We start from the raw sequence: 12,594 nt of genomic DNA, 5'->3' as shown, positions 1-12,594 counted from the left end.
AAATTAAAATAATATAAAAACCCCGATAAACTCCGCAAAATAGTGTAATTTTAATGACTAGAAATATTCTTAAAAGATCTCGTTGTCATGGTTACCTACGGTATTAAGACAATCCTTAGCATTGAACGGATCCCGGATTATAATCCGACGCAAACAAGAAATCCTCGTATCAGACTCCTCGGCGTGTCATCCAATATATAACTGTAGCATTGTTAATTGCCGCCGTCGGTCGGCCCTGTTGTAATTTATATCGCAAAATCCACCATTAGTCGAAGCCTACGATAAATCAGTGGAGAAATTCCTTTTGTCTCGCGGAGTCGAGCAACAGTTTCTTAGAAGTCGTGGTTTGTCGACGGGCGACTTTGCGTCTGTTGCGATTATTAGTCGCAGTATAGTTTTCGTTTTACAAAATAAGAACTAGTAATTGTGATATGTTATTAATTGTATGTAAAGTTATCTTATCTTTAGATGGTGTTTAGATGGATGGATGACCATCGCTTGATGGTATCTTTTTCAACTATTTTTGATTTGTACTTCGTAGTTCGGCATATTACCTGCGACAAAAAAATCGCAAGGCTGTGTAAATTCAGCAGGCAAAATTTGTGAGGGTCGATTCTAATTAAGAACCCTTGAAAGATGAATACCGAGATAAGAATTAGCACTTGGAAATGTAGTGTAGGAGTAATTTGTTTCGCGCCGCCTGCCCGGGTCAAGGGTTTGATTGAGATGTTTGGTCAAACGCTGGGTCAAACGTTGGATCATATAAATTGCTAATGTTACGCAAGAAACAGGGTCGGGGCATTACATCTGTACCCGGCTGAGTGGTTTTTATAATGAAGGGAAATCTATTGCGTCGTGTAGACTTATTGATAAATAATGTCAATTGAATTGTGTAATTAAGCCAGAACAAATTATCAATGCACACAAACATCACGCCTTTGTCCCCGAAGAGGTATACAGAAATATAATCAAGCATTTACTTTTAGACTGCCTCGGTGGCGTAGTTGTATTGCACGTCCGGTACAATAGCGCTCTGAGGTCCTGGGTTCGAATCCCGGGTCGGGCAAAGTGATATTTGGGTTTTTCTGCTCAGTATCAGCCCGGAGTCTGGAATTTGTGCCCGATACGGCGATAGGCTCGCCCCCTATCACATCATGGGACGGAACATACTAGGCGAAAAGTGGGTGCCCTAGTTGCGCCTCTGCATACCCCTTCGGGGATAAAATGCGTAATGTTATGTATGTATGTATGTCTTTACTTTTATCCCGTGTCTTCCCTCACATGATGTGATAGGGGCGAGCTTATGCCCATATAGGGCACAAAATTATAGACTTGGCGCTAATATTAAATAACAAAACCCAATATCACTTTACCCGACTTGGAATTCGAAACCAGGACTTCAAAGCGGTGTCTTACCACGCATGCCATCCGACTACACCATCGAGGCAGTCATACGTCAATGAATGAAAGGTAACATACTGATAAATGACGTGTATTATGATCACTCACACATGACACTTAGGAACCATCGACTTGGAACCTAATAATTCAGCATATCAAATTAATGATATCCACTAATAATCTGGAGATGTTGATACATCGAGATTACAGATCTTTATTTTTTTGTAGTTGAATAAAGTGACGAGAATTCCACTCAACTGATTGAAAGTGATACGACCGCCCATAAACAGTAAAACATCATACAGAACTTTAATTACAAAGTTAATTACACTCCCCTGCACTCGCCACCCGAAGACATAAGGTGTTAAGCCTCATAAGGCAAACAACATAATTTATCCTATAATGTCCAGGAATTCAGGCTATAATGCAGTGGCGAAGGGTGAAATTTTTCAAAAGGTAACCCGAGCCAAAAAAATAATGCCTTAGTTGACATATCTCGGCTCATTTAACAGAAAACAAAAACTAGGACAAACGTTACTAATCCTTTAAGGGAATCTGGTAGGAATCGGGTTGTATGGACGCTTCGCCACTGCTATAATGTCCTTCAAATCTGTACACAAAAGTGCATGTCCGGCTGATTGGTGGTATAATATTCGGCCATCTTGAATCTATATATTTAAAAATAAATCCCTATTGCCCTTGGTCACGCCATCACGCATGAACGGCTGGATCGACTTCACTATTATTATTTTTATTGTGTTTGTTATTGTCAGGAGAAGGTTCCTATGAAAGAAAAAAATCAAAAAAATGCACAGAAAATTAGAAAATATAAGAACACTTAACGAAAATATTAATTTTATATATCAATCTCAATTGTTTGAAATAACTGTCAGCGAATGACAGAATGACAGAATGCGCGCTGCAAATCTATAGTTAAGACGGGACAAAGTCTGTCGGGTCAGCTAGTTTAACTATAAATACTTAGTCTGGCCATAAATACTGTTACACTTAATTATAAAAAAATATTACATTTGAATTTCGAATCTGTCATTTTTATACGATTGTTCATTGTGTTTTCTCATTTTGGCGCCAATACATTGTAAAATATTTTGCGATATTAAAATGGTGTGGGGTGATAAAGAGAACCGAATCGCTGTGATAGCATTACACAAAGTAGGTATGGAGCCAAATGCAATTTTTAAAACTCTCCATACACTTGGTATTAGTAAAATGTTTGTGTACCGGGCTATTAATAGGTACAATGAGACCTCCTCTGTTTGTGACAGAAAAGATCTGGCCGTCCACGTAGTGTTCGTACGAAAAAGGTGGTCAAAGCAGTAAGGGAAAGAATTCGAAGAAATCCTGTCCGAAAGCAAAAGATTTTATCTCGGGAAATGAAGATAGCACCTAGAACCATGTCGCGTATTTTAAAAGATGACTTAGGACTTGCAGCCTATAAGAGACGCACTGGCCATTTCTTAACTGATAATTTAAAGAAGAATAGGGTGGTAAAATCGAAACAACTACTGAAGCGGTACGCAAAGGGAGGTCACAGAAAAATTTTGTTTACGGATGAGAAAATTTTTACAATTGAGCAACATTTTAACAAACAAAATGACCGTATTTATGCTCAAAGCTCTAAGGAAGCTTCCCAATTAGTCGACAGAGTGCAACGTGGACATTATCCGACTTCAGTGATGGTTTGGTGGGGTGTTAGCTATGAAGGAGTGACTGAGCCATATTTTTGTGAAAAAGGTATCAAAACATCGGCACAAGTGTATCAAGATACCATTCTTGAGAAGGTAGTTAAGCCCCTTAACATCACCATGTTCAATAACCAAGTATGGTCCTTCCAGCAAGACTCGGCGCCGGGTCATAAAGCTCGGTCCACGCAGTCTTGGTTGGAATCGAACGTTTCGGACTTCATCAGAGCTGAAGACTGGCCGTCGTCTAGTCCCGATCTTAATCCGCTGGATTATGATTTGTGGTCAGTTTTAGAGAGTACAGCTTGCTCTAAACGCCATGATAATTTGGAGTCCCTAAAACAATCTATACGATTGGCAGTGAAGAATTTTCCCATGGAAAGAGTGCGTGCTTCTATTGATAACTGGCCTCATCGTTTAAAGGACTGTATTGCAGCCAATGGAGACCACTTCGAATAAGCTTTTTATATTTTTAATTGTTTTATATTTATGTATTAAACTGACACACTGTAAAAGTAATAAATGTTATTTGCAGTTAACAATTTTCTTTTTTCTTTATTACAATATTTATGGCAAGACTAGGTATACAGTCTGACTTATAAAAATTTCGCAAAACTATACTCAGTCAAAACACAAATTTACTCGATCAGCTGTAAGTCAAAACCTGCCATCTTGCCTCTTAATTAGGTTTCAATTAGGAAACCGGTGATGATTTTGACAGCTATTTAACCAATACGTAACCGACTCTTAACGCTAAAACAAGTTTGTAAGTAAGACTGATAATATAAAAACTTTCGAGCACAGTTGTTGTACTCTATAATATTACAAAATAAAATCTATAGTATTTCTACATCCACACAATTCCTTTCCATTCTCCTTTTTCCGTTCAACTGGTCACAAGACTACGTTCACCTGAAAAGCCGTTACATTCGATTCAACCCTTTCAACGCCGTCACCTCGCACAATAGCGGTCGAGTAGACCTCAGCGAGATTATCTTCGGGCCTCACTGACCCGACACGTTTCTAGACGTTTCAATTGTTAATTAGGTTAGTGTCGCCGTGATAAATGGGTAGGAAAGGCCCATTGTTGGTTGATGTGGGATTTTTACTGATGTAAAAAGGGTTGTGTCATGAGTTAGCGTTAGTTCGAGATTAAATGTTATCGTATTTGGTTATGCGTCATTACACATGCAATTTATTGTAATATATTCAATTAAATTTTTAGCCTGACCAAGAATGACTTCGTAATCTTTTAAAAAAACTGTTTTTATATCTACCTTGAATAGGGTTTTCTATGAACCTAAAAAACTTGAGATATTGAATTATTTTTATTAATCTGGAGCTGAATTCCGAAGCCAATAAGTGTTGTGCCAATATGTTTGAACAAATTTAACCAGTCGATGGAGAATTTAAAGGGCTTCGTTTCATAAGTAAACGAACTTAGATGCATCACAGAGCGTTAAAAATATAAAGATGAGTTGAATATACACATTAACGTACAATTTTCTGTTTGAGTTTAAAACTGAAATTGTGTAAAAACATTATAAATGCGCAAGTAATTATGTTTTCATTTAAAAAGACGCAAATTCAACTGAGGCGCTGGGGAGTTACAAAAACTGTGTGTATGGGGAAGTTGCAATGTTTAAATAGTCGTTAAGGCGGGCTTGCGGGAACGACATTATACCTCGCTATCTACCCCACTAGAAATGGTATGGACGTAGGTCAGTCATAATATTTTTTTTATTTTTATTTTTACACACAAAACAGGTTACAATCATAATAAAAACTTAATGCTACAAATGAGGTTTCTTAACCTAATTAAAACAAAACTTGTGTTTCATAATAAAAATATTGTGACGTGCGGCTTCATCAATGGACAGCTAAGTAATTTGTTTGGGGAACTACTGCGGTTATTACCGGGGCTATCACGAATGGCATATAGGTGATACCCGGTTTAGCAACCACAGCCACCAGAATAGAGAGTGAGAAAATGGGGTTAGGAAGAGACGAGGAAGGAAAGGAAACTTCTTAGGATGGGCGGAGAGGAAAGGTAGTAGACATGTTTGCGGGCCTTTTTAAGCCTTAACTTGAGTTATACAAGGACTAGTTATGCCCACTGCACTGTGTACCTCGGCATGTGACCAATGTCCCCTCATGCATAGCCTTCATTGGGTGTGAAGACCTACCACACAAGAATTGTGAAAAGCTAAATTATACGTAGAAGCATAACGACGCTGTCAAAAGGTGTAACTTATTCCACTAGCACTTTTTCACTACCTGCATTGAGTGAGGCTTTTAAAATGATATTATTTTACTTTTGCGGATTTTCCTAACGTACCGCTTGGGTTCTAATGTAATGTAATAATGCGACAACTTATTTATGCGATCTATCTATCTATGTATTGTGCTCACATTTGTGCATAATATATCTCCAGCATATCTTACGGATCGCTGTTAAGATTGGCCGCCATGGCCAAAATTCGGCTAGGAGGGAATCAATCTATTTTAGAAATGTCTAAGACCTGATCGTCTAAATACAAATTTTGCAAGCCACATCCAGTAAGTTATGTCCATCAGAGCGGTGGCTTTATAATGAGCGATTAACGTAAAACGTAGCGTCGAGGGAACTTCTTTTGTATAATACAAAATATGCAAATGCAAACGGGAGTTTGGTCTGAACGCGGTTTCCCTGAATAAATCCCAGATTCATCCTCAGGTGTATTATAATATGATTAAGGTAAACAACTGAATATTTACTTTATCAGGGTAAGTTTGGTCGATGTTGGACTTTCTTGTGATGATAACGTTCTGTTGTTAAGTAATTAATATATATTTGCTGGAATGAGACGCATTAAAATTGCTCAAGTCTTTACCTTTCACAGAAATGAAGCTCTAAATTTAAAACGTGGCTCGATCATACATTTTATAACAAGAAAATATTTACTTACCAATATTTGCGTTTGCTACGTAGGTACACGATACGTATAAAATCTTGATCACAATATCAGAGCTTTCTGTTATTTGTTTTCTTTTGAGTAATTAATGTGATTCTGTTACAGGCTACAAGATGTCGCTAGCGGTGTGTCGCGACCGGTTGACAGGGTCGGATGCGCCGGAGCAACTATGTGACGCGTCCAGCAAGCCCCAGGCGTCCGTGGTGCGCTGCAACACACACCCATGCCCGTTCAAGTGAGTGCAAATGTTTGAAATATCGCATCTGATTTGATACACCAAATATAAACACTACTAAAAAAAGTTTTCATTGGTCTACCTCCTCGACCCTTAGTAAACCAGAAGTTAAAATCTAAAAGCCTAAAACTTCCTTGAGCCAGAAACTGGATCCATTCTGCTTCTAGATATTTGCGAAGAACCACTGTGTATAATTTCCTACACTCAAACTACATCTACTATCCAAAACTATCGATATTTAAATATACTTCTGTGCAGATGGTACGTGGGCGAGTGGTCATCATGTAGCGCGACGTGCGGTGGCGGCGTGCGCTCGCGCCGCGTGCTGTGCGCGCGCTCCGCCAACACCACCCGCGCGGACACATACCAGCCAGGTAAATAACATGCCACATAAGTGAATAATGAGACACAAACAAAAACACTTAGTCATACACAAGCACATATAGGTGAAACAGTAGGTATGTGCACAAAAATTCTAGATAAGGTAGTCAAATCAATATAGGACACAACAGGACATATAGATAAACCATAAATACATGCGCAAACACGCTATTCAAGTGATTCATACACCGTCACTGACATTTATGCGGTAATTAACAAACACAAAGGCCGACGCTTACCAACCTCGAGCGCGCTCTTTTACTGATACTTTTAGAGTAGTAGATGGTGAGACTAACAATGAGGTCCTGGCTTAGACGCTAGTAACGTGTAAAGCGCTTTCACCTGCCAATAAGCAAAAGCATCGATCTGCCGACCTTTAAATAATCTTTTTTATTACGTTCTGCATTTGATAATAATATTTTTTTATTCATTTTAAATCAAACGCAATCGAAGGTGGTCCTGCTTAAGGCCAAATTTAAATAGCAAACGTTTTAATATGATGTTCTATGTTCCTGAGTATATCTAGAAGTATATCTAGTATTCTATCCTCAACCAGGGCATCAATATTGTCAACATCAAAACATTGTTTAAACGAATCTAGAAGGAGACAGTAGTTACTAGCTCGAAACTATCCAAATATGGACTGACTAGCTCAACTCGAAATGCAATTTGCAAAAGCAAGGAAAAGTTTACTGTAAATAACCATAACGAATGCAAATTCCTATTGTTAAGCGATGGTCGCTTGGAATTCAGCTAATTTATGGAGCACTGCAATAGCGTCAGATAAAACATCGCCCAAATTCTCCAAGTTTTGATTAAAATGTAGTTTCTTCGTTGTCTCATCTGAATTTCCATAATCTACAGCAACTGCTTACCTTAAACTGGAGTGTTCAATACATCTAAACGGAATCTGCATAGATTTTGCATTATGAGATCACATATTGGCCTATTTATGACACCCACTGCATCACTATAATAACAAACAGACTGATAACAGATATGTTATCAGTTTATCTATGTTCAGCAGTGGACAGTTGTAAGCTGATGAGATGAGATGATAACAGATTGACAATACTATGTGACAGAATGCATCATCGTCATCGATTTTACCACTACAACTCCTGTAAGCCAGAATCAGCAGTGGCACACATTTTATGACACCGAACGGCAAAGCGCCAGAAGTCTCAGGGAAACCTGTTTTTCTTTATCACGCAACGAAATCAATGAAATAGTAAGATAGGGGACTTATAGGAAATATTAATAATCCACTTCCCTCGACCGAAGACAAAAAAAATAGTTAATGAGATATTTTAACCTCAAGTACAGGGACGTTCCTGGATAAAATTGCCAAAATGTGTATAAACCTAATTTTGCCATGTTTGCTACAGGCACGAGTTCAGATCCTGGGTGCGTGTCGCCTGCTCCACGCGCCTCCCAGCCATGCAACACGCATGACTGCCCCACCTGGGCTGCTGGACCTTGGTCTGGGGTAAGTGCTACTTGAAATTGGGACCATGATAAGTAGGTTGTTGTTAGTAATTAGATCATTATTGATAAATTATTGACTGATGCCACCTTTTGAAGAATTAACAGTAGCGCTGTTTGACGATCGTTACTGTATTACTAGACATTGATAGCCCAAGAATAATAATCCTAAATCGTTACGGTTTTCTAAATAGCAGAGTTGTTTCATGCATGCCATTATTCATGCTGTAAAAATTCTGTCATTAAGTGAAGTATGAGTTGCAAAGTTGCAAAGATACACTTTATGGATATTTCTTAAAATTTTCCTATAGACTGTTGTTTTTCATAATCTATACTAATATAAACAGGAAAAAATTGTAAGTTCATTTTTATATTTGTAAAGGCTAATTTCTGAAACTACTTAGCAATATTTGAATTATTTCACGAATAGGAAGCTACGTTACTCCTGGGTACTATAAGCTACTTTTAATCCGAGAAAATATAAGACAGGACTTTTATCTCAGAAAAACCTTATCACGCGGCCGAAGCCGTGAGCAACAGCTAGTTCTAAATAAAGAATAAATATTCAATTCCTAACTTCCAAATCAACTTTAGGATTATTTTCCTTTATCTATAACTGTCAGTGTGTAAATGTTACAAACCAAACTATTAACTAACCATACAAAGTACGAACCACACCACCGATCTCAAATTCCACCAACGTTTTTACATTCCTAACAAGTGTAAAACTAAAGGTGGTTCCAATTAGCCCAACTTGCCGTGGCCTTTTTAATTTGGCTGCGAGCATGTCGTCAACTTAGTCTTCAACTTGGCTTGTTAGACCAAGTTTTGGATTCGCGGGTGGAAACTCTTCGCTTTGTTTAGTTGTCAGTTGATTAATGCTCCGAACCTTGGATGCTTTTGTATCGCCTTTGGCGTTTATGAATAATGGAAAGTAGTTGCGCCGATTTACTTGTAACAGATGGTTATGAAACTGGTGAATTATTTACCAAAAATTGTTAAGTGAACGATAGCCTAGTTGGGAATGAAATGAACTGTTGAGGTGACGGCCTTTATGTTCAAAACATAAAGCAAATAAAAATATTCTAAGTTATGTATAAAAATCTATACTGATATTATAAAGGTGATGAGTTTGTTTGTTTATTTGAACTTGCTTATCTTAGAAACTACTAAACCGGTTCCGGTTTATTTTTTGACTAAAAGAAAGCTATATTACTTCTGATTGCTTTAGGCTACTTTTTATCCCGATAAAATATTTATCTCTGAAAAACATTTACACGCAGACGAAGCCGCAGGCAAGAGCTAGTACTAAACATGAGAGAGGAAAACAAATACAGAATTCTTTACAATGTATTTCGTACATCGTCACTACGTAGACAAGCTGAAAATATACCAATACAATTTACCTAAGTGCATTACAGTAGTAAGGTTATTTGTTGTTTGTTTTCACACCGAAACAACTTGGAGATAGAGAAACGCGGGGTGTTCTTGTTCTTATTTTATCAAAAGTTCAGCCTTATCAAAATATACTAAAGGTTTTAAATTCAAACATACAAACAGCCACTTTCTGCAGTAAATAAAAAGTACTAACTAAATTAACAGTGAATTTAACTGTTTCTATCAATGCAGAAACTGACCGCAATTATCTCTTTATATAGACAAACGCTATTTTCAATCTAATGGTTATATTACAACAGTGTTCAGTGTCGTGTGGAGAGGGGGTGCAAGTGCGAGGAGTTGAGTGCACGCCAGCAGGAGGGGGGTGTGATCCCGCCACGCGACCAGAGATATCCCGCCCCTGCTCCACTGGCATCAACTGTCCAGCTTACAGGGAATCTGATGAACCTGAGGTACGTTATATACTTCTAGACAATCAAAGCTATATATAGGTGGTGGTGAATGGGGAAACCGCGTAGAGATGTCGCTTGCAACAAAATCTATATACTATTATATAAAGCTGAAGAGTTTGTTTGTTTGTTTGTTTGTTTGAATGCGCTAATCTCAGGAACTACCGGTCCAAACTGAAAAATTATTTTTACGTTGGATAGCCCTTTGTTCGTGGAGTGCTATAGGCTATATATCATCACGCTATACCCAATAGGAGCGGGGCAGTAATGGCTAATCTCAGGAACTACCGGTCCAAACTGAAAAAATATTTTTGTGTTAAATAGTCCTTTGTTTGTGGAGTGCTCAAAGTTATATATCATCTCGCTATGACCAATAGGAGCGGAGCAGTAATGAAACATGTTGCAAAAACGGGGAAAATTATGAGTTTTGAGACCTTCCGTTGCCTGCGCTTCGTAAACGGTTAAAGTTATGCAACAATGATGTATGACGGGAATGTTTCACTTAAAAAGTTCTAAAAAATATATTATAAAACAAAGTCCCCCGCTGCATCTGTCTGCCTGAACGTGTTAAACTCAAAAACTACCCAACGTATTAAGATGAAATTTGGTATGAAGACAGTTTGAGACCGTGGGAAGAACATAGGCTCCCGGGAAACTACTACTTTTATAACGGAAAACTTTAGCCTGAAAAACTTTATAACGCGGGCGGAGCCGCGGGCAAAAGCTAATATAAAATAAAAACATTGCCACCTTCGAACTGGAATTAAATGGCCTCGCAAAAATCTGTCGCCCAGAGCCTCACTATAGTTGAGTCCCCACTGCTTCTAGATTTCCTGTAAAATCTTAGCAAATTTGTAATTTTTACTAGGGTTCTAAGTAACTGTCAATGTAACATTCTGATAACTTCTTGACAAGGGCAACAGCCAACTATCAAAATCCGATAATAACTGCCAGTTGATTAACAGCAAGATTATTGTGATAACCTGATATCAATCTGACTGATTCTAGGTCGAAACTATCCTATCGACATTTAAGGACAAATTGTGTCAATGGTATAAAACTACCCGTAAACATGTGCATTGACAAAGGATTTTCACGTATCCTCCAAAAAATAGAAGTTTATTGATGGTTATGAAGAATACACATAGCAATAGATTAGATTTAGATTGTAAAGAGAGAAAGCGATTAGTCGCCAAAACGATTCTAATCACTTTTCCGATCGTGAAAATGTACTGATCAGAACAAAGTTTTTCTGACATGCTTATACGACTCATTTTAATTGGTCAATTTTCGGGATTGGATTTAAGATTAAGATTGGGATCATTTATTGAAATTTCCTGTCAATTTCATGGTTCATTAGGTATTACCCCAGGACGATATAGAAGACCTGCTCCCGGGCGTGGTGTACCACACACAACCTCTCATCCAACCGTATCCACCGGCCAAGGCAGAAAGGCTCATTGGAGAACCAGACGTACCAGTAGAAGCCACGTAAGTAACCACGATATTACTGTTTTGCGTACTGATGTGGATGCAAGTCTTATTTAATTAAAAAATGACGAATTGAGTAATCTGATTTTTTTTATGTCGGTATAAAACATGTGTGATGATGGAGATTAATAATTACCTAATTACAAATCCTTTAAACAGAAGAAAATGCTTTCATAAAACACGAGTTTATCAATGACTTCGGCTCGGAAAACATCTTTAAGATTTCGTGAATTTCTTCAATTTTGAAAGACCATCATGCATCCATGTCATCATTATGATCTAAATCATATCTATATACTTCACAGTAATGCATGCATAATATTGTCATGTGACACGTTAATGATTAAAACTTATTCTCCCCTACGGTATCACTCTGGTGATTCTGGTATCTTAATATTTATAACAATAAAAATTCATTGTTTCAACCTACAATAAACAATGTTTTAATATGGTTCCTCTAATTTAAGAGCTTAAATATTTTTGGATACGATAAATAAAAGAGGTAAAATAACATTATTATAACTGCATTTAACTTCTTTTTTCCTATTTTTAACTATCAACACCTACTAATTCTTACAGTGTCTCGGACGCTAAAATATTACATCATCAATACAAATTTTCAACTTTAAAAGTCCCTACTCTGTCAAAACTAAATATTTCATTCTAGTTCGCAGAAACACTAACTTTGAACCATAAATGTACAGACACCTCCCTTTAATATGTGCTGTAACTCAGAGCTCAGTGTTACGTTGTGATCTCTTTCAGCAATTACAAAATATTCTTTGCCTGTGGCTGGTTGTATGTAAGGTATTGTACTGAGATCAGTCAGTTTTAAATGATTCACGTTTACATTAACACATTTATGACGACCCCCATCTGACACACATGCCCAGTGGCTGCCAGATACTGCGTTGTTTTATTTATTTTCCTTAGCTTTAAATGTTGCTCGGGAACGTCCTTGATTGTAGAATCTGTTGTTGTGACTTTGTGTATCTGACTTTTAATTTCGATGATTACTTACTTTGGCACTATGTGGGTTAATGGCTCTTTTCATCCTATGCTCTAATTGAAAAAATTCTAGCACGTGTCAAAGTAAT

At 37.6% G+C, this 12,594-nt stretch overlaps 1 protein-coding gene across 11 annotated transcripts in view; it reads left to right on the top strand.

Moving 5' to 3' along the window:
• LOC115455890 (protein madd-4) overlaps positions 1-12,594 on the top strand; it is a 416,434-nt gene that overhangs the window by 382,141 nt on the left and 21,699 nt on the right. For all 11 annotated transcript variants that reach the window (XM_037445350.1, XM_037445344.1, XM_037445332.1 and 8 more), the window contains 5 exons: positions 6,164-6,293; positions 6,552-6,667; positions 8,063-8,163; positions 9,857-10,009; positions 11,367-11,497. In XM_037445350.1, coding sequence (XP_037301247.1) covers positions 6,164-6,293; positions 6,552-6,667; positions 8,063-8,163; positions 9,857-10,009; positions 11,367-11,497 — 631 coding nt within the window. The remainder of the gene's footprint in view (positions 1-6,163; positions 6,294-6,551; positions 6,668-8,062; positions 8,164-9,856; positions 10,010-11,366; positions 11,498-12,594) is intronic.

This window comes from Manduca sexta, chromosome 5 (genome assembly GCF_014839805.1).
Source record: "Manduca sexta isolate Smith_Timp_Sample1 chromosome 5, JHU_Msex_v1.0, whole genome shotgun sequence".
Taxonomy (NCBI): domain Eukaryota; kingdom Metazoa; phylum Arthropoda; class Insecta; order Lepidoptera; family Sphingidae; genus Manduca; species Manduca sexta.
The sequence above is the reverse complement of the archived record's forward strand: the minus strand, read 5'-3'. Positions and strand labels throughout refer to the sequence as shown.